Raw genomic sequence first — 27,246 nt, 5'->3', positions numbered from 1 at the left:
CCCTTGCTGTCAACTCCGGCCTGATGTTGACCCTGTCCCTTGTCGTCCTCCTCGGCGTGGTATTCCTGTACTCCGTGATTCTGCGTCGAGTTCGCGGCAACCCAGCACTGTCTCCACTGCCACGCCAACTGCCGCGCCACCACAATCAGCTCCGCGTGTTTCGCATGGTGCTCATCAACACCCTCGTCTTCTGCATCCTCAACTTGGTGATGCTCACCACGGCGGGCCTGATCTTCGTCTACGTTCTCATCCAGTTCTCCCAGCACAGGCTGACCGTTTCCAAGCTGATCGAGGAAAACGCCTACCACGTGCGGGACACCTGGTACATCATCCTCGTCATAGAAGACCTGACGGTAATGCTCAACTCCTTGGTAGACCCCCTGGTATACACATGCTCAAACGAGGCACACAGGGCTGCCTTTAAAGAGGCTTTCAAAGGCCTCTGCTGTAACCCCTTCCACAGGAGAAGAAATAAAAGTTCTCCAACAAACAAGCATAGCCAGCTGGCTGTTATATCTAGAGCCAAAATCTGTCAATCAAATCCAAATGGCAGCGCACTATAAAAAAGCTACTGGGCTGTACTTCAACATGTTTTCTTGCAACCAGATAAATGTACCTGTTTCCCCATGCGATCAGGTATCCACAACTGTCTTTGCCAGTGAACTGTGACATTAAATAACCCCAAACTTTAATGGGAGGCATTCGCTGGATGCTACTTTTGTTTCCTCTTTTCTTTTTTTTAAACTTTGGACTGACAAATGAAAATTGTGCACTGTTTTCAGAAGTGTTCGTAACAGAATTCGTCTGCGCAGTTTCAACTCATCAGAACATAAGAAAAAAGACCTGAGTGATGTTCATGCATGTACTTTGTTACAAAAGCCACTGAATCCAACAGTTTTCATTCTCACTAGTCAATGTAGATATGGGTCATGCTATAAACATAGGGTTCCATTCATGTCCCTGTTCCATCTGACATACCACGTTGTAAGTTTAGAACACATTTCTTTTATCCAAGAGTGATAAAATAATGCAAATCCAACGTATTTAGCATGCACCTGCCACACAATAACAATAGTTTGCAGTTTATTTCGATGGTTATTTCTAAGTCAAATTACATAAATTAGGTGTAGCAGGGGCACAGAAATATCACACTTTGGACGTCCTATTTGTAGATTGACCTATATACATGTACATAAGAAAAACTAGTACAGTTGTTAAGTAAGACTTGCACAAGACATACAGACATATTTCATATATACATGGACATGTGTACGTCGATAAAAGGGTAAAACCCATGACTGAAAATTAACTTCTCCCTAACAAAAAGTAGGAAGATCTTTGGGAACAATAAAAGAAACATTTTTTTGTACTGTGTACGATTGAGAAATAGGTCATTGTAGATAGTTGATATTTGTACCGGTATGTAAGGAGCACGAAAGAATTTTTTAAAATATTGAACGTTATCTTGTAACTCAGATTTATAAGCACAAAACATTTCACAAATGAAATAGGACAGAAAAGAAGGTGCATGTACCAGTAATTTTGCTTGAAATCAGCTAATTTTCCACTGGTGAGGGCCACTTTTAAATTAAAATTATACATTTGTCAGTACACAGCACAGGTCCTTTTGTGGAAATGATAAAAGTAGTTATGATGATAACAATTATTTGAGGTTAAATGTTATATGCAATCTGTACAGTTTATGTTTGATGTCTGTAATAGCCTGTGTGGTCAAGAACCTTTTGCATATTGCGTTTCTTTAGTGTTGATCAAGGAATCGGCTTAACGTTTGAATGACATCCTTGGGCAAGTTTCACTGGAAGTTTATCCAGTAGATTCTCTTTACTCTGCACAGCCCAACAGGCAGGTTCACTGACTAGAGAGAGCACGCCCCGTTTATTTATGAAGGCATCCCAGTCATTTTGTTTCAGTTTGCATTAGAAAGAGAAAGTTTTGATGCACACCTCAGTTTGGCATCCTGATGAAAATGAACACGACATCAGTGGTCAAAAGAAGATTTAAGGTTCCCATTGGTTTCTATTGTACAAGATTCCTTTCAGGGCACTTTATCCATCAAACTCCAACAGTAGGTTTTGCTACAGGTTTTGGCAGGTTTGGTACCATACCCGATCAACTTCTTCTTGAATTTTGTTGGACTTGGTATCAGAGGCCTAGGGGTGATAGAGTTTGGATTTGTGTGAGTTGGGACACACAGGGGTCGTGTGCAGTGTCTGGCCTGCTGTACCAAGTGTTGAACTTGTGTGTACCAAGACCTATCCACACCATATCACTCGAACTCCAGTGGGCTCATTCAGTTGAAGTTTATCAGGTTTGGTACGGTGTCCTGCATGGACATGTATCTGTTGAAGTTTGTTGGGTTCAGTATGCTCCCTAATGCAAGAGCATGGAGGGTTAGGGCTAACATAACCTTAATGCTTGGTACAAAAATAAGTAGTTTTCAAGACATTGCTGTTTTGTGTATTTAAAATAAATACATGTACACTGTGTATCTGCAGGGCAGATGGCATCCAAATAAAGCATGGATTTTAAACTGTTGGTTTTGTTGCATCACTTTGAAGATTTTGTGACTGGTGTCATTTTGGTCTCTATGTTGTCTTTGTTAAATGGCCTTCCCATATCATCATATGTCCACAACATGATTTCAGTTGTCATTCCTCTGTGCAATAAACTCATGCCTAGAAAGGTACCAGTGTTAGAAGCTGTGTCTAAATCAGGTATTTTTGGCTATGGCTTTCTTTTCCCTGTTTACCTAACCACAATGAAAAGCCAGAGCCAGGTCAGTAAATCAGCCCCAGAAATGATTCTGTAATTCTAAGATTATTGACATTATATTGGACCAAATATACAGTTATTATTTATTTAGTTCCCCCCCTTCAGGTTATTTAAATTCAACTGAGCACCCTCAATGTCAGGTCTCAGGAACTCCATAGGACACTCCAAACCACCTATGCATCATCAAAGCCCTCATCATAATTTTGTGTCTTTTGCCAATAAAGGTAATAACTATATTTGGCTCACATTTATTCTGAACTTAACTAACTTGTGATTGCATATATCCTTTTAGAAATTTTAATTTCTACATTTTGAATGAAAGTTTCCACTGCTTAAAAGTCGTGCATTATTCCGACTCAAATCCTGACAGATCTGTGTTAAAGTTGAAAGCTAACATGGTCAATAACCTTATTAAACATTAAAATCAACTCTCCTCTGTTGTACCTGATTAATGATCAAAAGTAGAGATGCATGGACTTCATATTAACAACAATAGAAACTTATGTTTATTCGTGTTAATGTTAAAATATCCAATATGGCAGACCAAGTGAAAGTTCTGCCAAGAAATGAGGTAGATACATTGCTTTCATTTTAATGTTCAAAATGACAACTAATTAATCAAACCAATAAATGTAATTAGAACCTATTTTACTACGGGAATCAACATGTGCTTGGCTGGTTTTAAGCGTGTGTTTACAACAGGCTCAGGGGATGCCACTAATGCCCGGGCCACAGGTAAGGGCATTATCAGCACTTATTTTCAAAGCATATATTTATTCCCATTTATGAATGGCGTACCGTTTTAGTCAAAGAGCCAAGAAAAAGTCAATGTATGATAAGGTTACCTATCAAATCGCAGCAGGCCTTGTCAAATGTGAATACACCGTCACATTGTGTGGTGTTGATTATGGGAAATGTCTAAGGCGTTCATGAATTTGGGTTTAATTTCTTTACCAACTTGTCAATAAATGGCTCCAGCATTGCTAAAGACCATATCAGCACTGCATACCTGCCGACCTCAATGACCTCGTCCAATCTCTCATTATTGTAATGACAAAGAAAATTGAACTACAACAAAAGTAAATGTCAATCGAGCATTGTTAAAGACCACAGCAACACTGCATACCTGGAAACCTCAGCGACCTCGTCCAATCTCTCGTTATTGAATGTGCTGCACATACATGTACGTCATTAGGGAAACATTCATTATGAGTACCTTCGTGGAAAAGCTTACCTTTGTGGACTGTGCCTATTCTGACCGGTACAGTGTCCAGAATGGTGAAGCCATATTTTCCCTGGCTGTCTCTTTCAATGTCAAACTGTGAATTAAGAGGAGGGGAACAATAATTTGGAAAACACGAGACAGGTGGTCATTACCGTTTATTAATCAGAGCCCAACAGATTGCAAGAATGTTGTCTGTGACGCTGACGATCCAGGCAGGATGACGCATTAACTTCACAGAATGTACACTGGATAGCGTAACCCCATGCACAAGCCACTAGTTTGGGCACAGCATGCAGGACCTTGAGCTGCAACTGTCTGTATACAGCTCTAGTCCAGAGCTAACAAGCCTTTTTCAATAGAAAATGAAGAATTTCCACTCTCGTTCTTAACACTAGCAAAGGCTCATTTCACACTCTCTCCTGTTCTGTCTCCTTCTGTCAGATCTGATGGATTCGATCTCATTTTTTGCCAGCGCATCTCATAATTTAGTCTTGAAAAATGCACTTCCGTTGGCCCAGAACAATTAACTGATTGGTCAATAAAAAGGCATATTACTCTCATTCTTGTGCATAAATATGTCACAGCATATCACACACAGACTAGCCCCTGCCCAACAGTCCAAACCAAAATGCAGGGACTGCCAACCAGACTAATTGCATTCACTGGTACCTGTGCCACTTTCAACTGTGCAATTTGATAATAGTAAACTTGAGATGGGATCAGTGTACTGGCATACATGTTATATGATCATCATCAGCTGTTGGCAGAGCACTTTGTCACCATCAGATTCTGTCACTGAGATTCTACATCATATCTATACTTAAGATTTTACTCGGGGGAAACCTCGAGTGATATGAGCCTCTTGGGTGTTAAAACATCATATCCCACACCACAGCTGTCAATAAGTGTAATCACCTGGTTTCTTCATGTGTACAAACTTGTTTGTGAAACATACAGAGTGACTCACATAGTGTAGGGAAATCCAGGGCAGAATGCTATTGGGCCTGATCATGTCTTCATCCGCCGTCTGTACCTCGGTTCCACTAGCCTCGACTTGCCCGCCTTTGCTACCCTTGACTGCTAAGTGTTTCACTCGGCCTCGCTTTTTGCTGAGAAGATGGTACCAACCATTCACTTCCTGTCAGAGAAAAAACAAGAGATCAACCACGAGCCAGTAACTGCTGGCTATTTTACTCATACAGCTTCAGAAAATAAGCTTAAGAAGGTTTACCAGTCTTATCACTGGTTTAGATTTTGTTTCCCGAGACCTGCGTACTGGTTAAGTCACAGAGACTGGCTAGCTACTTTCTCCAACTATAAGTAATGTACGGTTGTGCCTGCATTGTAGAGCGCACAAGTTTCTAAACAGTTTGGAGTGAAAAAATACGCAACAGACATCATTTGAGTGAAAGTAAGCCCTACGTAAGAAATGACAGTCAGGGAGGCATGCCCCTGAGGTGCAGGGCGTTAGTACCAGGGCACACACAGTGCTCTGTGGGGTGAGTCAGCCTGTTCATTTCAGGTTGTTCCTGTCACGTGACTCCAGTGAGTGAATCACAGATGGTAGGGACCCTAGCACAATTTCATGGCTTCGCTCATACCGTAAGTAAATTTTTTCTGCTTAGTGTAGCAGGGTATATTACTCCAACTCTTAGCATATGTCAAAGTTCGACAGAGAATTATGGCTTAGGTATACACATCGAGTACACTGCAGTTGAAACTTGAGGTTAGCACAGAGAATTCTTTTCACCGTTGTTTTCTATTTTTATGTACTTATTACTCATTTCTTTTTATTTCACAAAATGTGAAAAAAATTTCCCACAGTGAAAAAAAAAATTCCAAGCCTTTTCACACATGTGGAAAACTATTTTCATGTCTCTTAACACACGCGGGAAATAGTTCCATACAAGTGGGAATACATTTTTCAAAACTTTTCACGTAAGTGGGAAAATATTTTCAGACCTAGCAAAATGTGAATTCTTGTCACAACATTTCCAATTCCTGTTCCCAGTGTTAACTTTCAATTACAATGTACTGTATATCCCAGTACTTAGGATTCTGTGCTTCCTAGGTGCAGCACAGAATTAATGTCCAAGTGCGGTAAGCAAAGAATTCTGTGGTAAGCAGATTTTCAAAACAGGTCCCATCTAATTGCTTTACTGGTTGAGGGTTTCAGCACGGTAAGAAACACCATGCATCAGGGGAAAAAATCCACAGGTCACTGGGGAGAGCCTACGGACAGGAGGCACATGTACATGTGAGCTGTACAGTGCCATGGGAAAACATGTAACCAGGAAAAAGATTGTTGGCTGGAAACAGAGGAGTGAATGAAGCAAAGAAAGCAGAGCAGATAGGTCAGGGAGGGAAAATGACAGCCGAGGGACAAATGTCTGGAGACAGCAAAAAGGTCAAAGGTTGTATGTGAGAAAAGATCATCAAGGTTTGAACAGAGACAGCAGGGGTAATGCCATAGGCAGACAGACAGACTACAAATAAGTGGTGGAGAGCTCATATGGGCCGGGCAGATATGCCACACGTAACAGAGAGACCAAAGGTTTTGGGCTCGAGTAGATGTTCTAAAAGATTGTAGGGAGACAGGGGTCATAACAATACATGGCAGAAAGGCCACAGAAGAAAAGAAGACCATAGGCGGCAAAAAGACCACAGGCAGCAAGACCATAGGCGTCAAAAAGACCACAGGAGGCAAGAAGATCACAGGTAGCTGAAAGACCACAGGAGACAGGAAGACCACAGGCGTCAGAAGGACCACAGGAGGCAAGAAGACCATAGGTAACAGAAAGACCACACAACGCAAGGAGACCATAGGTCACAGGAGGCAAGAATGCCATGGGTGGTACAAGACCACATAAGGCAAGAAAACCATAGGTGGTATCAAACCATAGATTGCAGAAAGACCATAAGTGGCAAGTAAGCTACAATTGGCAGATATGCAACACTGACAAAGCATGTTCAATGGCTGAGCACAAGAGAATTTCATAAGCCAAAGTTTCCAAGTCGAAGGTCTTACCTTGTTTCCATTCAGGAGACGGACAATTCCAAATGACATACAGCCAAGATGTTCAACTCTAACCAAACAGAAAACATTTCAAACAGATTAGAAAGTCTCCAGTACTTTACAGTTGTAATATTTAGCTTCTTTTCATGAGAAAAAATATCTTAACCTGCAACAGAACAAGAATAAAGTGCATTTCTCCTTTTCTCCTTCAGCTGTGGGAGGGGCATTTTCCAATCTTATTGTCAAATTTCTGTTTACGGAAAATCAACTAGGCTAACTTTGTTTCATAATTTTTTACCAATTCTATTGAAATTAACCAGATCACGATTATCAGTGTGGAGCAAAGTTCAGCCAACCTGCAATTTCACTTCACAAAGAGACAAAGTTGTTGTTTACCGGTACAGCCGCGGCAATAATGGGCAAATTAATGGGGCCAAACTTGTTAACTGTTTTCATGAAGAGATAAAGTTAACTCTAGAAATGTGAACAAGTGTACCATTTTTGCACCTGGCACAGGGACGGCAAAAGCGTGTACTGTGCACTCCATTTTCACAGGGACGGAAGTCACCAATATGTTGGTGTTTTCATGAACAGATAAAAGTGCATGTTGACAAAATAAACAATTTTAATTGATATCTAAAAAAATTATTCTGTAGTTCTGTGCCATTTACAACCCCTTCTTTCATACAGTAACATTGGTTAAGTCAAAGGCATGCCAAATACTGGGGAACTATGCCTTCAAACAAGCGACCAACTTCCAATGTGATTTTCTCAAAACGTTGTTTTTAACTCTCTGGCGAGATTTTTGTCCCTTCCTGAAAATAGGGACCAACTTGTTACTGGCTTCTCGCCATGGAATACAAAACGCTTAATGCAAAAAAAAAAAGGTTCATTCTCTCCTTGGCCTTGTCGTACCTTGTTGAGGTCTGGCTGTAGGCAGTGACAAGAAGTCTTGAGTTGGTGGAGCGAAATGCGTCCCTGTGGCTAACAACAGAAATATATGTATAAATGTTATTTTCAACAAACAAAAAGAGTACGGTAGAATGAAACACCTGTGGCATTCAAGAAATATAATACTCTGCTATTAAGACTAGTAACATTAACAAAAAAGTAACTTACACAACATTTTACAGTAATATCACTTAATGTAAGAAAACAAGTGACAGTTTTTTGCCTTACATGTACGTGTGTATACTCACAAAATCTCCTCAAAAAATTAAAGTCAAAAACCTAAATAATAATAATAGTTGGTTCTTATATAGCGCATATTACGGAATGTTTCCATGTACTTATAATCATTATTCCAGTACACTGGGCTCACACATCTTATGAACATTCCTGAAACTATCTCAGCTCTCTGCAGAGTATACTAGGCTGATGCTGCCATTTTGGCGCAAGCGGCTAAACATAACCGTGTCTGCCCTCACTGGTACCCATTTACTCCTGGGTGGAGAGAGGCACATCGGGGTAGAGTGACTTGCCCATGATCACAACATGCTGCCACTAGCTGGATTCGAACCCCTGACCCTATGATCAGAAGCTACAAACCCTAACCACTAGGCCACATGTCCAAAAGGTTTAGAAATGAAGTTTATCCCAATCCATGCTTACTCAACAATGATCAATGTAAAATACAACGCCAAGATGGAAACAAAGCAAAGCATAGCTTTCCAAAGAGTGCATTTCACTGGACATACATGTAGTTCTACCAACTGTTGAGAAATTAAATTTCAAAGCACATGCAAGAAGAATGCATCTCTAAAAACTTTCCTGGGAATGTATTCTTGGCAATTTTAATAACAGGTTTTGCCTTCACACCAGCATCTATAGTCATAAATACTGTACACTTGGTGCTTGTCCGAGAGCTTATGAAAAAATTCGGATAAGCACTGAGTACACAGTGTTTATGAATATACGCCGGTGTGAGGACAAAATCTGTAGGCCTAATTAAAATGAACATCTCTCCAACACAAAAGTGCATCCTAAAGTATTCCTGGCACTTGTACTCAGACTCATAAGGAAGCACGTCCTCTTGTTAATTGTAATTCTAAAGTTTGACTTACAATGTCACAGTTTCATTGAAATCCAGCTGGCCGTTATTGTAAATCGTGTTTGTCCTCTGAACAAAGGTTTCAGAGCCATCAGATGCGATGATTGAGAGCTGCAAAATCAAATGACACAAGAAGTCAACCTGCATGGCCTTGAACACTGAGGTGATGACTGCTATCTCTATCGCACACAAATGGCTTCATTTTTTTTAATGGTTATCAAGTTCCAAATATCGAAAAGTTAAGAACTTTGTCAGACGGGAGTCGGCCTTGCTAGAACTTTGAGATCAACTTTCATACAAGATGGTACAATTGAGAAAGATTTCACAGACTGTGCTGTGGCACTCTTGCAAGTAAAGCATGAATAGGGATTGTACAACTTACTGCCAAATTTGTTGTGACATTTTATGATACGAACATCACTTTTTTTCTGTTTCTCTCCCTTTATTTCTCTCTCTGCTTTTTTAATTACATTTTTTTTCAGAGAAACTGTATAGGAACACGATCTTAGGTTAGCAGTTTGCCTACCCGAATGAACAACTGGCAATCAATGTCATTCTTTAAACGGAGTTGCCTCGCACCAAACACTGCACGGTGAAAACAAAAAAAGAATACAGGAAATGACTGAAGCATAGCCATCAATGCACTGTTCATTTAGAGTGACCTGCCTGGCTAAACAAATTTGCCTTCTTAACAACACAGCTCGTGCATCCAGGTCCCACAAGAAAACCAAGATGTAAATTTGCCCAACAACTGATGGAATTGGGCCGCATCTGAAGTCTTTATCTGTTGTCACGTATTTGTTTCTTGTTTACCGTGATACCTTGCCCAGCAAACACAAACATTCCACAAACTTGTACTGAATTAAACTTATTAGATTAACCCTAACCCTCCTCAATCCTTCACCTGTTGGAGGATTGAGGAGTGTTAGGGTTAAATCACTAAAAGATATGTTAATTGTTACAATGGGTGCTTCCCTTAACCAATGTAATTAAGCATTGTCAATGTACACATATCAAAAGTATGACCATACACAAAACCCTTCACTCACCATGGACTAAGAGATGCGTCTGACTCCAATACACAGCTAACTTCAGTTGACCTGTACAGAAACGACATACAGAAACTTGTAAGAGAGCATACAACCTACTGGACCTTACTACCACAGGTTTAATTCCAGAAATTAGATTTAGGGGTCCAAAAGTGTGACATTTCCATGTCCCTGTTACATCTAACCTTTGTTATTTGACATGGAAATACCACCGGAATTGTTTTCAAACTATTACTATTTGCTTGGCAGGTAATTTGCATTAATTCATCACGCTTGGAGATTAGAAAATGTCAGATGTAACGGCGACATGAAACAATTGCCCCCAATTTCTGAAATTATTGGAGGATTTTGTAGGGTGAGGAACAACAGAACCCAGTTACTATTACATTGAATTTAATTTGATGCTCCTTGAAAGATGTCGGTGGATTTATACTACACAGGGGAAGATTTTTGGAGGACTCGGGCAAGAGTGCCTAAGAAGTTAGGGTTAATGAACAGTTTAAAACTATTGCAAGTTTTTTCTGAGACTGGAAGGGGCACCTTTTACCTTTTGGACTAGCCATTAGTCTTCCTACTGTATGTAACAAACAGAGAACAAGTCAGTTTATACATGTATTTCTCACAGTGTAAATTTCTTGCCTCCAATAAAATGACCAGAGCATTTTCGAAAGCTTCCTGAATCCTCCAAAACCCAACAACATATCTGTACAGTACAACAGTCTTTCATAATGTTATAATTGCTTTAGAATTTTAACAAAGTTAAAACAATCTGTGTAGAGTAGTATTTCCTTGCCTGTGCTGTCCTTGATTTTTCAAAATAATGCAGAGCCTGGGTGTGAAGTTTGATGAATTTGAGGTGGCTTCAGTATAAAAGAATGACATTTCTTAACGGTCATTTGGGATAAATAATGCATGACTGTCCAAACTACAAAAGGAAACTGATGCACTCTGCCGTGTACAAATTCCTCATAAACGACCTACATGTACATTCAGCAACTGATTCAGTTACACCAACTTGAGCAAGTACCTCTTGCGAAGTTTGCATTCACGGTCGAACTTGAAGCACACTCGAGGGTCGAACTAGATCCCAGAGTGATGTTTTGACTGTTGCAATTATGGGCCTTGACCTTCGGCCTCTTGACCCTTGGCGCTTCAAGTCGAGCCTCCCCATTGTCGATGTAGGATCGTTTCAGCATAGAAGTGCACGACGGGTGAGTTGGTGGTGGTTCGTCCATTACTGTAGCTTCTGGGGACAAAGTATGAGTTGCTAGGAGGAAAAAAGTCAGCGTCACTGCGTAAACCTGATTCAAACCACATCTGTGTCAAGAGTTCATACTACTGCAAGGCCTATTTAGGGCATCAAATACTAACATTCACTAATTATGTGAATTGACTAGTTAGCTAGGGTATCTTTATGTATTTGCTCTCAGTAAATGAGGTAACTGAGAAACGGAACAGAGGTTATATGTTGCTAGCGTCTCCATGGTGTCTCAGAGGCGTTTTTGGTTAATTTTAACTCAGTTACAACCAATGTACAAAAGTTTTACCTGAGCCTATCCCAGTAATGCCAAACTATTGCCCTCTGAGGATGCGTTAACACCTAACCTCTATGTAGCAAACTTGCTAAATGTGTAGATTTTTGGCAAAAAATAGTGAAATTAAGGGTGTGACGTCTACATGTTTAAATGAAAAAAGTTTAAGTAAACATTTGCAGATTTTCCAGGTTTGAGTAATGTGAGCTGACATTCATTTTCAAATGTCCAAATAAATGCACATGTATTCCACCACAGTGATGTTGTTCCTTTCGGCGTCCATCCCCTTTCATAGGGTAAATTTGAATTTTAAACGAGAAAAATTGTTTATTCTGAATGCTCACTAACACAGATCTATATTTATTAACCCCTTGACGACGGGAATTTCTTCCCGAAAGCCGACTCCAAAAATTCCAGCTTCGCTTGGCCACGAAAGTCACCTGCCAAACTGCAAATTCTCAGTTTGTGGCCCTGAGTGCTCTGCACGCTTTGAATTACACGGTGAAAAGGCTGATTGTTCGGTGGCATGCGGCTCTACTCACCCTTCCACATTCCCGTTGCCTCTTTTCAAAGTGGGGACTATTGTGAAGCTAGTGATTATGATGCAAAATCGGTCTTTTCATTTCTGGGCTACGCACAAAGACCAATTACCATATATACAAGAGCCAGGGTCTGCCTTCTTTCATCGTGTTCGCTCGAGCATGGGCCGAGAATAATAGCTGAAAAGCAGGCTGATGATCTCAATTTTTACGGCAGCTATAGCCACTTCCCGGCGCGAAGGGGTTAACTGGATTGATCATGTGCATTGTGAATGAATTACATGCGTGTGTATTAAAACACTGAAGTAGCGGTGGCAAGCCTCTGTAAAGTACTGGCTTCACATTTAAACGGTTTGGGAGGGTTGTTCTAAATGTTTATCAACTAAAAGGTTGATTCCCGTACTAAGGTGTTTGTGTTCAAAATTATTAAAGTTGTATGCCATTGCTATTCTGGACACCCCTCCCCTAATGACTGCTGATTTTTCAAACACGAATCATAAATTTGCTAAAGATTACTGTCAAAAGGTCACTCTGAAGCCCGTCAAAGCTCTGCATACACATATACAATATACATGGACATGTACTCAAATAACAGTGATTTCACAATATCCAGAACTACTGGTCCCTGATTTTGTGGGGCTGTGTGACTGCATGCACGTCAGAACTGATTCCATTCCTGTTGTTTGGAAAACATTATGACGCTTTGATTTGCAAGACTAGCGCAAAAATGGTGAATCATTTTTAAGGTTGATTTCACTTAGTTAGTTGAGTCCTTAACATGGCGCACTGCAACATTCCCCCCCCCAGGAAACATCATAAATCATACCCCTGGCCCACATGAGTTGTCTTTACTGGAGGTACGAGTTGTCCAAGTGTGACTTGGCATAGGTACAAGTTGGTACGGTTATGAGCTGATGGTATGAGTTGTCCAAGGTACAAGTCAACCTGTTTCCCACATGTACTAGCCTACCCCAAAGCTACCTCCAGAAATGTGGGGTACGGGGCGGATGTCGGATCCCACAGTTCTGGGGGTACCCCCAAAACTGTAGGGGTACTACTACATCGGGTACATGTACGCCTAGGCCACATCCACTAACATATTAGTCTGTAGGCTACCATGTACCAAAATTTTCTTATTTTTGTTAGCATTTAAAATTAAAGTGTTCTTTGTGCACTTCAAAAACAAAATCACAAAATCAGACTAAAAATAAATTTCATTGTTCATTTGGAACTTAATTTTAGTAGCAAACGAGATAGGCCTAGGTTTAATGTTTAATATAGACCTAACGTTAGCCCTTAACTTAGCCTAGGTGGACTCCCTGTCACAGTGTTAGTCATAATGAAATGAAGACAACGTCCAACCTGGGCTAGCCCTAAACTCAAAAAAGTTACAAACGGGAATGTTGAGTGCTTGATGAATTTCACATATAACACAATTTAAAGCAAAAAAATTGCTCTAGCAAGGAACTGAGGCGAAAAATCAAAGTGCATGTTAACAATGCAGCTGGACACGAGCAAGCATACGTTACGCTGCCTGGAAAAGAAATCAAAAGTTCGCGCGTATTTTTGTTTTTCGACTTGTTTTGGGGACCAGTTTGAATTTTTTTTCATTGGAGTACTTTCAAGCATTTAATGAAGAATAAAAATTTACAAAATCACCAAACATAGAACGGAAAGTATCTGAATACATACCTTGCACAGAAATGATTTATTTCCAACTTTCACATCACAAGAAATTACTGTTTTATTTTCGAGTGCTCAAAACGAAGCAGACGTCTCGACAGGACGTTTGCGAACTTTGATTTTCTCAGATACGTAAGTGCCCACCAGCTAGCAGCCATAACTCTACCATATTTCGCAGGTTACCAGACATTTACAATTATGCACGGCGCCCTCAGTCGTTGTAAGGAAATCGGAACCGAGCACTGATTGATTGCTGAGAAATTCGCAGAAAATTGTGTAGTTTTGTTGTATGCTTGTTAGAAAGCTTTCTACTGAATGGGGACTGCGGCAGCTTGGGCTAAGATAAGGGTCAGCCCTTTAATTCTTATTTTCTTCGTGTTCTGCTTGAGGACCCCAAAAGTGTCCTTCACAAATGATACATTATACTGCAGTTGAACTTCAAGTAAGAATTAACCTCTCATTAATGACAAAACCGAAACTACTGCATTTAAATTAACACCGTTGAACTTAAGTTCGCGGTTTACATAACCTGAGCAATTCGGGCAGATTTCATTGAACCATGCCTGCGAAGGCATGCACCCAACTTCACTGACTTCAAAACCGCGGCTGCAGACCGAGTTTGTTCGTTTTACGCGAATAATGTTCACAGTCTGTGCTAATTGTCCACGAGCACTCACACATAATCCACCCTTTCACGTTTGGTTCCATCAATTGAGGAGACACTCATGTTGCGACCCTCTCTAAACATCTCTGACACAAATTATTGAATGACGACACCGTCTGTTTCCATAAATTTGTAAAACTTTAAACATCTGAGAACACACGCACCCTTCCCAAACTACCGTTGTGAAGACTACCTGCCGCCCTCTTTCAATTTTTGATTGGACAGTCGCCAAAAAGTATAATGCGTGTAATGGGTTTTCTGATGGCTGCTCATGGTGTAGGGCGCCGCTTTTATTGGGCATGAGAAAACTTTCGCCCAACCGCAACGCGTCTATGGAAAACAAAAGCAAGTATGGGGGTCTCCACCATAAATCGCACCAATAATAAAAGAAAAACTCCCCAAACTCTTTTTACCATCTCCTGAGAAACAAATACAGGTGAGAGAAGTCCGAAAATAAAATTTTGTTTCGAGAAAGTTTGTGTATTTTCTGGGACAGATGTGTATACGGATGTTGGCGTCGGGCGATATTGTAGCGTTGTGCGAATATTTTTATTAAATTACTCCCAGGGTAACTGACATCTCTCTGTTTCCTATTGATTGTCTATGTAAACCTTGCATAATCAAAAATATGAAAAAAATTGTATAGCTCATCAGTGTCGCTGGTTTAAAATATAAGTGAGGCTTACATGGGCCTATATTTTGACAAGCAAGACAATCTGAGCCAAATCTTGAATAAAAGTTACAATATCTGAAGAAATTACTAGAATTTTTAGCGATAGCGTCCCATTAATTTTTGCTTGTTTTCTTGCGGGCCTCTCTGACTTTGTCGGAAATTGTCGTCAGCAGAAAATACTAAATTGCCGTATTCAATTAAAATCCGTCCTTGTTTACTCGTGATGGGGGTGGGGTCAAATCCGCCCCGGTTGGGAGAGATCTGGAAAGGGGGAGTCTTTGAGGATTAGACTCCTCTTTCCGCATATTATCAATTCTATAATATAGCAATTTATTTACTCATTCACCTCAATGGTAGATGGTTTCGTACAATTTTGGAAAAGAAATTTTTAATTGAATAAAAGTTGCTCAAATGTCCACTCTCCCCTTACAACCAGTGCGGCCTACATAGGTGTTAACCTACCCAACATGAGCGGTGCCCTTCCCCGTGGACCGAATTGAAATTATGACGTCATCGCGGTTCCACCGTGCTCTATGAAAAGAGATAGGCACTGTCCTATCGTCGCGCTGCTTCACCGAGCTACAGCATCTTTGACTTACTCCGAGAGAGGGAAGGATGTCAGACAGCCGCTTCCAACAAAAAAACAAAAAACATAAAAATTCGAGAGCGGGGCTGCAGATGTACACGTTTTATTTAATGTGAGTTCATATTTATGTAAATCAGCAATAAAAATCAAAATCTAATCCTGCAAGGGGAACGACTTTGAAAAAGAGTCAGTCACTTTTTTAACATTTCTGTTCCAGAGACTGTTAATATTTGGTCAAGTTGACCCAATAAAAGTCTAGAGAAACACAATTATTTTCTGCATTGGTGGATTTTTTTAGGGGCGCGATGACACTTTCAGAAACTCGATTGTTTGACGGTTTTTACAATTTGGGGTGAATTTTTGAAACTTTCTTTGAAAATTCAGAATCAGTCAATGTAAAAATCTGCAAAAGAGAAAACACACAACGAACTGCACTTTACTTCTCACTGCCGAGTTCCGTTGAAGACAGCCTTCACACTTTCGTGTTTGCAAACCCCCCCCCCCCTCCGGGAAGTCGCTGACTGACGAATGTTGGCGCAAATAAATGGCGCACAGTTTGCGAACAATTCAAAGCGACGCTTGGCCACTATTCATGCCTTACTAATATCCGGTGGACACGCTGTATTATACTTGAAGGGTATTATGCGATTAGGCCGAATTACCGCGCCTGGCACGCGCCACAAGAGTGCACTATCATCATTTTGGCGTCTCATTCATGCTGGCCGATATTCGCACGTCCCGCCCTTACAGGGCGCTCGGGAGGACACATGAAGAAAATAATGTAACGGCTACAGATCGGCAAAGCATTGTGGACCACCTCCTACCCCGATCAACGAATACATGTACATTCAGTGCGCATGTGTCAAGTGCAGGTCCGTGTTATTGTTCAGTGAATTCTGTCCAGTTAGTGCCTGAAAAAATTACGTCGTGCGTCCCGAAATAGCTGCCCAGATAAGGGCGGCGTGGGGGGATGGACACGGCTGACTGAATCACGTACATGCCATAGAACATCATAACGGAAAGGCCACATGCCAAACTTGTAGGCTGCACGCGCGCATTTGCATACTGTAGCCTTCACTCAAGAGGGTGTGTGTGGGCATTCGCTATCCACTCATCATTTTGGCCCTCGGTTCACCTTCAGTCACGCAACCCATTGATTAAGAGATTCTGCGAAGAGTACAACATAATATCGACCAGCCTCTTGCGTGATATACCTCTATCCTACAGCCCACACTAAGGTTCACCTCACAAAATGCATAAAAACACAACAGCTAAATCATAAGGAACTTACAGTCTGACGGGACGTGCATCATTAATGGAAAAAGTGAAATATGCAAATCATAAATTTCGTGCATTATGAGTTGATCTTTTACAAAAGAGGGCAATTTTTTTTATTGCTCTGACAGGTTTTTGACCAAAAAAGGATGTAGGCTTGAAAGCTTGGTTTCACTTGATTGGTTGGTTTACATGTTTGTTTTCCTACATGCGTTTAAACTGCACTTTTTCTCGTTCTTGTTCTTTTTATGGAGTGTTTGCGGGTGTGTGCATTGTGTAAATTAGAAGCCATTGCTTCGGTGGCAGGACGCTCGTGGACAGGTGGTACGCGCACGTTGCATGCCCCTTCGACCAAAAGGGTGTCGTGATTTGCAAAATGCAAGTGCGCGTAAATCTGAAGAATGTGCGTGTGAGTGCGGTGCCACTGCAGGTATGGCATCGAATTGGATTAGTCTTTGGAGGGGCTATGTCACTTTTTGACAGCTTAATGCCTATTTTTACTTTAAAAAGTACATGTACATTTTGAAACTCGGAATCGAATCAAATCCTAACCATATCCAGTGAATACTTTCCCATTTCTTCACCAAGATCACATAAAAATGATTCAGCAAAATGCAAATTTGATTATGTTCCAAGCTTTCAAAGAGGGATTTCGAGTGGGCTTTCCCGCCGGAGCTTGCCTGTTGGTGACATGATTACATAAGGCCGTCTCAAACACCGTTGGTTTAGTGGAAGTGCCGATAAAGTCCGTCAGTGTTAGACTCGACTGTTGCGGTGTAATGATTTGGGGGGGGAGGGTATATTTCTGTTTGGAAAGCTCGGGGGACCATGTCGTAATTTCATTACTTGATGTAGACGTTAAGGTGTTTGCAGCTAATAGGTTCAGACAATGTGCAACCGACAGCGCGTGGCCCTGCCCAAAGCTGTCTAATTCGATTCTCATTGGTGGAGAGGCGGCGTGCTGATTAGCATATTAGCAAAGGACTGGCCAACCAGAGGGGGTGATGTGCGAGTGAGGGAAAAACGGGCGCGCACACTATAGTGCACTATGCAAAGTGCGACGACTTTGTGTACAGCCACGGACAGATTTCGAGGGCCCCTTGAAGTTGAAAGAATGATCACCACCAACAAATCTATTTGGTGTTCTCTTGGTTAAGGATCACTACTAATGTGTTCTAGCCGGATTTTTTACTCGATATTTTTTTTCTATTTAAAGCGAGACGGTCGAACCAGCTGGACAAATTACCAGGTTGCACTTCGCTGTATGGAGGTCAGAGCTGGAGACGAGCACTTAATATCATTGTCGGTGAAGCTGCATATAAAGGACCGTTTCAGAGCGGTGCTGGTGCCCTGCGTTTAATACATGACGGTCTGTCAACGTGGGACCGACCACTGTAACTGGATTTGTGCAACTCAGAAACCGACGTTGGCTTCTATTTAGAGGAAGGCATCTGGGTAAAGTGAAACAAATAAACAAGTAGGCTACATTATTTTTTAAACTGGGTGTAATATACAACATCAGGTTGTCGAGAAGACGAGTGATTTTTCTCAGGGACGCGAGGATCAAGTTCTGCAAGATAACACTCAAAGGAGCAGCTCAAGCCAAGAAAAATTGCTCCAACAGGATACATTTGCTTGTTTTGAAATCTTCTTGAACTTTTTACTGAGTTCAGGCCCTTACCCAAGAATTTTCTTTTTAATGGATGATCAAGTGCCAACCGAATTGGCGAAAACTTCACGCGAGAGTTTATACTGTTCACGAAAATCACAGTTGACAGTTCGTGTTGCTTTCAGCACTGCGGCTTGTAAAACACCCGTGCACAGCTTAACCACGGGAGTACGTACCTGATAGAATTGAATATTTGGAGCAGGAAGGAGCCCTGAATTCGACGACCAGATATGGACCGCAGTGACAGCCTGTCCATGACGGACTACGACAGCCCGGTGCAGCAGACCGTACTCTCGGATCACGCTCTGGAGGTGCACGCACATCCCCACCACCACCACCACCATCACCACCAGACGGCGGCCGCTGCAGCCGCACGGAGCTTCTCCGTGTCGCACCTGCTCAACTTGGAGCACGTGGACTTCAGCGACACGTCTTCGCTTGGCGACACGGGCGGGCAAAACGGCGCGCTGGACGGCGGCGACGACGCCTCGTCCGGCTGCTACGAAGGTGATTACTGTACTTATATTTTCGTCTGTTAGGTAACCAAACATCCTATTTGGATGAATTACACTGTCACTTAAATCATTTTAGGAAAAACTTGTATCCGATTGTAAATATATCACTCATTAATTGGCCTATACTTTGTCACGTAGTCTCGCTTGCTTGTAGACGTTGAAGTACGTTCATTGCACATCATTCATTCACATTCATTCATTGCACATCACGTTGGTTATGATGTCAAGGACACAGTCGCTATAAAAGACAAAACGATCTCATTGCGAATTAAGTATAGACGTTGTTGCAGGAGTAGTTGAGACCGTGAACAAGTATTAACATCAGATTAAACAATTACAGTTTGAATTACGACTAGATGCGGGATGGACTTAAGTTAAGCAATGCAACCGGCATTACATTGTGCTTAAGAACTTATGTATACATAATGTAAATGTTCATTGAAAACTGTATTCACTGAATTCAGTGATGCCTACATTATCTACGACTACAACCACCCAGGAAGACCCATAATTTAGAAAAGGGTGGTGAAGATCAGCACGTAACAGCTTCTTTCCAAGCAATAGATTTAAGAACTTCAGTGAAGAGGGAAGTAGGATTTGAATGATGTTCCACCTGTGTCAGTCGAGAACCTTGACCCAAATTGAAGCGACCGGAAGCTTTAATGTGACGGGGACACCCGCGGCGAAAGGCGGTAGGGTGCGGGGCGGTACGGCACGCGGTTACTCAACCGCTATTATGGGGGTTTCCAACTCACGGTTTGCTGAACTATTTTGTCACTTAAGCTTGAAAAGGTGCTTGCTCGCCAGCTGAGAGACTTGACTTGTGTCATCTAGGAAACACGTAAATATTTGTTAAAGTTCCTTGTGCCTTTATATCTTGTAATATTTCCCACAAATGCATTTTTATCCCTGCGCATGACCGAGGTTTTCTTTGCCCAATGCAGAAGAGAGTTTTCACCCCACTTGACCTATTTTCCTTGCCCCAGTTTACTTCTAGTTCTATCAGCTTTCCAATTTGGCTTTTAAAATTTCCATCCCGTCGCGATCTGCCACTCTGCATCCCTGGTTACGCTTCACGTGTTCTTATAATCCGAAACATGTAGGATTTGCCGGTGTAATTGCGAACTTTCGACTAATTTGTGTCTTTTACATTGTCCTCGGTCAAAGGCATTTAAAGGAGGGGCACCCTCCATAGAAGACATGGACGAACTTGGGATTGTTTGATAATTCCTATTGCTTGCTCTGTACGCTTTGAACAAACCCACAATACAAAGTTCGGTCGCCTTTACACGGAGGTATACACCTTTGTTTTTACGGAACACAGAGTCTGACGGATTTCAACTAGGTTCACTTTGATATAAAAGTTAGTGAGACACTACACATCATTGTGAGTGAAATGAGAAAATCGTCTTAAGCGAGCGTGCAACAGAAAGATTTGTCCAGAGGCAAGCTGTTCAATAGTGATGCCGACTCCGCGCACGTTTGATCAGAGCGACCTTTCCCGCCCTGGTGACCTGGTTAGTGTTCCAGGGGCTATAAATCGGATTCGGAAGAAGTGGTCTGAGTGCGTTGACCTTCACCAGAGGACTTCCAGCCACCCGTATCCCATCAAAGTGGCTAAACTCAACGCTAGGGAGCAGAGCGGTTCAAGGATACGCCGTACCGATCCACGATAGCACTCGACCTAGTAAATCTTTAAGATACAATCATGTTCAATACCTTTCCACCAGTGCTGTATGCATCGGGCATAAGAGCTCAACCTGAAACATGCATTATCGAGCGAGAATTGCTGACTTCATCTCTTGTTTTGTTAATCTTTTCGAGTATCAGTCTTGGAACTTGAGATGGCTACAGGCTGACGTAAAATTAGCTGATTCTTCGGCGTCATATCGATGCTGGTTACAGGGATATTTTTAGAATCTGTTTCTTGTTTTGGCAGACCTGGCTTGACACAGGACGAACACGAAAAATGTTTTGGTGGGGCCGTTGATAAAGATACGATTAGTACAAAGACGGGTTGCCTGCGTTTCTGTCACGGTTAATACGGGCGATCCACGACAGCGAGCCTCCAAGAGTTTGGAACGCATTGGCAATCACTATGCGCGAAATCTGTCGACCCTTTCCAAAGGCGCACTGGGTCGACAGATTCCGCGCATCCTGATTGGCCAACGCGTTGCAAACTCTTGGAGGCGCGCTACTGGGAGAAGTGCAAATTGTATAAAATGTGAAACTGACAAAAATAATTCTCACTACGCCTCACGCAGACTTTGACAATCCTAAGGTTTCAAGAGCCACTGCTCACTAGCTTGTGAGGGCTTTGTCAAAATATAATTCACAAATCTATTAAAATCGTGTATAAATTTCCTATCCCCTGGACCAGCTGTCAAAAGTTCAGTGGTATCAACCTCATTCGAGTGTAGTTCTTCCACAATTTTCCGTGATTTTTATTGTCAAGTTTTCTATTGCTTTGAAGTCATTTCAGGGTGTTAACTGCTTGCCGTCAAAATGTTACCATCCCCAAAAGATAGTCTAAACAGACTGATGTTTTGTTGCGTGAACTTCGAATAGTGTTGGATTCCATCACAAGTCCTTTCACGCCCTTCACAAGTCCAGTCACAAGTCCCTTCACGAGGCCAGTCTTAAGTAACTGGGCGAACAACGACAAAAGAATGCTTTTGTCACATTGGAAAATCTTGTGAATGGACTTACATGGACTCGAATACAACAATGACTACGAACAGGCCTACTCTTCTGCCAGGGTCCATTTTCTGAGCAGAATGGACATGATGGAAGGGAGGAGCTTCCCAGCTTTTCACTCCTCCAACTTCACACCCTTTGGCCAGACACTGCATGCGCCGTTTATGAACGGCGATCAAAACTTGGGCCATTCTCTGAAACTGTAAACACGCCTTTAAAAATTTGTGAAACATCAGTTCGGTCATTAGAACCTTCCCACCGGTTCCGCGAAACACGTCTCTTACCGCTCTAGCCTCTCGATATGCATTACTAGCTAGGGATTTACAGCCCTACACCACCGCGGGTAACTCCGGGTTTCAACGAGAGTGCCGCTTGCCACGCGGCCTGGGATACGGAGGGCGTCTGCCTGGCGCACGGTAGCCCTATGCCGCCGCGTCTGCTCAATGTCATCTCGAAGTCAACAGAGCGAGGTTGGATTTCTGCATCATTTTTTTCGCTGAGACCAGGTTTAGGCCCTATATGTGATTTATCTCCTCCCCCTGATCAGGCTTAAATAGTCGCCACTTTTACTTAGTTGTGACTAACATTATATAGCACAAAGGCAATGTAACTAAATGACTCTGTTTGTCTGTAATGAATACTAAAGCTTTCTGTGCATGTTGGTGACGCTAAGATCAACCAAATGTGCTTTTTTTTCAGCGTGGTGTTTACAGCTATTGCGCCAATTCACTCAATGGTTGTAATGTTAAAATTGTCTGAGTGAATTCCCTTGTCAGAAAGACACGTTTTTGTCACTTTAATTCTGTTAGCTTGTGAAACAAAGCATTCGCACCGATGAGATTCGAACCGGTGACGTTCTGCTTACCAGCACAAACGTTTAACCACTCGACCACTGAGCTTGCCGGGGTTGCGGTAGGTGATTTGAATCCACACAGCAGTTGACAGCTTCACTTCTAGTGAAATTCTGTCAATATCTTGTCCGACAAGACAAGAGCTATAGTTGTCATCATGACCAGAACACAGCAAAACACATCTACTGCATTCAGTGCAATAATCTTGTTTTCTAGCATATAAGTCTGGAAATATCTTGTTAATATCTTATCAGTATGACAAGAAATACTTCAATGCGACAAGCAGTAATTCTTGTCCTTGTGACCAAAAGTGTACTGATAGATGCCTTCACCTATGATAAAATCAAGAACGCTCATATTAGTGCGCGCAAATACAGTGTAATACTGCCTACTGCCACGAATTCCTATTGCAAAAGACTTGAAGTTTGCTGTCAATAAATCTGCACGAGGCATGTTTAATTACAATGAGGTATTTCACTCCTGTGTTGGACTTTTTGAGAGGTCTTATGTGCCGGCGCCAAAGCGAATGTATTTCAAACATTATGTTTAATAGATAGAAACATGCATGGTGACATTGATATGTCCCGCAGATAGATCCTCCTCTGCCTTCTTTTCTGTAAACCAGTGATGCCACCATACCCAAAGAAGGAGGCCAGACCTCAAAGCAAAGGCATGCATCCAAATGAGAGATCGTTCATGCTTGACAATTTTAGTATTCTACATCAGCCTGGTCATTGATTCGGGCGCCTTTACCCATGTTTGTGCTCTGATTGGTTTCGTTCCCGCTCATCCGTTTACCGCGTTACATTCCTTTACAGTTCAATGGATTTTAAACATACTGAGTCGCGGACCTTTGAAAACACGCATGCGCCAAGACGCCCCCTACATTCTACATTCCTCTCACCAACCACTCATGATTATGTTTTGGGAGCTTTTGATTTACTAACGATAGGTTCTTCAGCTACCTAGGCATGAGCAAATTTGACTTCAGCACAATATTTTTGGACCGTTGGCGCCTCCTTTAACAAGTAGCGTTCACTTCTGAAAAAGGACTTTTATTGTTTACTGCGAAGCTTCCTCAAAGTCAAAGATCCATTATCGGCTTTTTACGACCGTGCGGTTTGTATCATGAACCATCTTGACGGGAGCGCAAGTGGTTGCTTGATTGGCTGTGCACTGGCTGCTGTTCGAAGCGCGTGGTACACGCAGACAGTCTTTTCTCCTGATGTTTAGTACCTAGACGCGCGCTTCGGCGAAGCTATTACAAAGGCCCCCGCTCCATGTTTTGGCGAGTCGCTCGGGGCAATCTGTATCTTTTTAAGTAATAATTTCGCTTACCCCCAAATCAGCTGAGAAACCAGTCGTTGGAAATATGCATTACATGACACGATTACTGGTTGGTCACCTGTTTTCGTTAAGCAAAAATACTTTCAGTGCGGGGTAGATTTCCACCTCGCCTGCTGCATGGAATTTGCAACTGCATTCTAGAGTTATTGTTTTCCAGTAAAAAAAAAGTTTTCGAAACTTATTCAATTCGAATTTCAGGCATTTTTCGCGATGGGTGCGCCGACAACTTAGTTGTAACCCCGTGAAAACATAATTCAGATGTGACCTTGATTGAGGAAACCAGTTTTAGTACCGTGGTTCGTGAAAATAATCAGGAAAGATGGGCTTCGAAACCTAAGACTGCACATACGGACAAGCAGTGGTTGAGAATGAAACAGGCAAAAATAACCGACAGTTTTCAGTTTCATCTCCGGAGTGACTTTGAGGGAAAAGATACATTCGTCACTCATTTTAAGCTTGATTACCAATCATTGCCGGCAACTCTTACTTCATCATGTATGTACGGTCACGATTGTGGCCGGCGGCCTCATAGCGTTTGCCCCGCCGTACTGGCCCGGTCTAATTCCCGTCGAGTCGCGGTGGGGATTACAGACCTCGTCGCTTGTCGGTACTCCTCCAGTAAAAGGCAAAGTCCGGATCAGCTCGGGTCACGGTAGATTTGGCAGGGATTAACCCACGGTCTGCTGGCGAGGTAATAGCAAAATAAGCCTGACGAATCCATCTGGTTATGCCATGACGGAGTGGATTTTCAGCGTGGAAAGGAAAAAGAGAGAGACTCTTGAGTTTTGATGCGCACAAAAATAGACGTGTGCGTAAAACTGGAAAGCAAAACAGTTCAAGATGTCTTTGAGATGTGGGATTTTTGAGTTCAAATTGATGGGCTCAACTCCTGATTCATCCCAGCGATTGACAAACATTAAAACCTTTGAAGAAAGCCGAGAAGGTACAAAGGGCCACGCAAACAGGATTATTGGGCTTATTATTGATATTCATTGTAAATGAATCATAGATGAATTGTACAAACTAATGGCAAAATCTGTCTTTGATGGTACACTGGATTGTAATATTGGATTGTTCCCGTTGTAGAATTAAAAACACGTCATTGAAGATCAAGCGTGTGATTGGAGAATCGAAAAGCAACGTGTTACTAAGGAAGATGATTTCCAAGATTTGGCTCGTGTTAACCATGGAGATATTATTATCCAGGTTTTGGGAACCAAATGAAAGGTGTTTGAGAAGGCTAGGACGAATTTCCTTGCTCAAATAGTGGCGCCGATTTACCGATTATGTCAACTAGTGTTCCCTTCTTTGTATCTGCTTAACGGATAAGTTGAAAGTAATGACTGTTTAGCTTATAGAATTTGAAAAAACAAAAGTGGCATTTATGGGGAGGTGTGGAGCAGCGTTTAATAAGACCGTTTATTATATTGGTTGTACATGTACGGAACACATCAGCTGACAGTTCGTGGCGTGTGAATGGGCGACGAAATTATTTTTTGGTAGCAGTGAAATTTCGATTTCCTGAAAAGGTAATAAGTTGCTCTATATGAAGACGCTCGAAACGTATAGCCAAAAGACAAAAGGAGAGAAATAACTATAACTAATAACTATCTCTGATCAAAAAAAGAACGCAAGTTCTTCGGAGGCTAGCAACTTTCTCAAGGGGATTACACAGCCCCGGTACAGTATAGGTCTGAGCCAGGCTTTATATCGTGAAGGGGCGTGATAGCATCCGTGTCACCAGCTCACCCCGGCTAAGGGGGGAAGTTATCGTGGTTCCTGTAACATCGCCCACGGGCGAAAAACGGCGGCAGTTTCCATTAGCGCCTAATCATTAATCGGCAGAGGGTTCAACGGACGCAGCCCGAACTCCCAACACGTTTTATGGGGGAAGGATATTATATGTTGCCTGGCAAACGGCTTTGCATCGAACGTTCTCGCTTGTATACGGTGCAGCATCCTTTGGGAGGCTCGTGTGCCCAGTCGATGTTCTTCACTAGTGTGCATATTGAAAAAAACCTGTCTCAAAGTGTGAAATGAAATAAGAAAAGGGAAACTTTTTATATATTTTTTTGCGTAGTTTAAAGTGACTGAGATTTAATTTAAAGGCACTTAATATATGGATCAAACTGATGGAATACCGAGCACAGGTATTTGCCGAACACAGGAAGTATTTGTCCATAACGGGTTACCAAATAAAACACTACAGTGACCGCACGATTATGTGCACTTCTCATCGCTGGTTCGCCACCCATTTCTGCTTTGAGCAAAGTGATATTTAACAAACTCAGTTTTGAGCATAGGCAAGGATTTTCAAAGTTATAAGACAGGAGAAAAAAATACTATTGCACAGAACTGACCTTGGCAAGGAATGTCAGTGGGTTTATGAAATTGCCAAGGCCATGTTCGAAACGTCGCAAGGTAAAGGCACACGAACCCTCTGTGACAGCAGAGTTCGAGGTTGGGGGTAACTTGTCAAGGCCAAGTGGTCACGGTCCTTTTTTTTCTGGTGTCCTTTTGTTAATGATCGTACCCGTGTAATTTGTTAACGACACAGCGGTTACAGAGGAAGGATTGACACCGGGCCACGTCAAGCAGCGGAAGAAGCAACGCCGGAACCGGACCACCTACAACACGGCCCAGCTGGACGCACTGGAACAGATCTTCGAGCGGATACCCACTACCCGGACGCCTTCCTGCGAGAGGAGCTGGCCCGGAAAGTGGACCTGAGCGAGGCCAGGGTACAGGTGGGTGATCCTTCTCCCCTTCGTTCGCACTTCCAGCAATTATTAAGTTCACAAATACATGCGATAGGCCTATCTATTGAGAAACCACGCAGTGTTAATTAAGCACTTCATTAAACTACCACCGCGAAGTGTAGTGTAACATTAAAACTGTAGATATATAGTCATATTATATCGTCATTTTGCTGCAAAACTGGGCAGTTAGGTTGGTATTTTGGTCAAAATACAAAATTACTGTAATTCTATGGGCTATCTTTCATACGCTCGTCAATTTAACTAACAAATATTAAGGAACTTCCCACCAGCTGTCCGTGAGAACACTCCTCATCTTTCCGAAC

The 27,246-nt window shown here is 42.1% G+C and overlaps 2 protein-coding genes across 4 annotated transcripts in view; one reads left to right on the top strand and one right to left on the bottom strand.

Moving 5' to 3' along the window:
- Positions 1-14,018, bottom strand: part of LOC110975754 (uncharacterized) — a 166,375-nt gene extending 152,357 nt beyond the window's left edge. Inside the window, exons 1-9 of one of the 3 annotated variants that reach the window (XM_022228507.2) lie at positions 13,897-14,018; positions 11,161-11,400; positions 10,134-10,184; positions 9,611-9,669; positions 9,098-9,195; positions 7,950-8,018; positions 7,047-7,104; positions 4,986-5,156; positions 4,028-4,112 (exon numbers count right to left, since the gene is read on the bottom strand). In XM_022228507.2, the coding sequence (XP_022084199.2) occupies positions 4,028-4,112; positions 4,986-5,156; positions 7,047-7,104; positions 7,950-8,018; positions 9,098-9,195; positions 9,611-9,669; positions 10,134-10,184; positions 11,161-11,368 (799 nt within the window). In that variant the 5' untranslated portion in view covers positions 11,369-11,400; positions 13,897-14,018. The remainder of the gene's footprint in view (positions 1-4,027; positions 4,113-4,985; positions 5,157-7,046; positions 7,105-7,949; positions 8,019-9,097; positions 9,196-9,610; positions 9,670-10,133; positions 10,185-11,160; positions 11,401-13,896) is intronic. The other 2 variants (XM_087143664.1, XM_087143665.1) reach the window with 2 other exon arrangements.
- Positions 14,019-18,142: 4,124 nt separating this feature from the next.
- LOC110975729 (paired mesoderm homeobox protein 2-like) overlaps positions 18,143-27,246 on the top strand; it is a 13,900-nt gene continuing 4,796 nt past the window's right edge. The window contains 3 exon segments of the mRNA XM_087143348.1: positions 18,143-19,261; positions 26,722-26,837; positions 26,840-26,911. Coding sequence (XP_086999474.1) covers positions 18,985-19,261; positions 26,722-26,837; positions 26,840-26,911 — 465 coding nt within the window. The 5' untranslated portion in view covers positions 18,143-18,984.

The sequence above is a fragment of the Acanthaster planci genome, linkage group LG11, assembly GCF_054643075.1.
Source record: "Acanthaster planci isolate LZ-2023a linkage group LG11, COTS_SCS, whole genome shotgun sequence".
Lineage (NCBI taxonomy): Eukaryota > Metazoa > Echinodermata > Asteroidea > Valvatida > Acanthasteridae > Acanthaster > Acanthaster planci.
The sequence above is the reverse complement of the archived record's forward strand: the minus strand, read 5'-3'. Positions and strand labels throughout refer to the sequence as shown.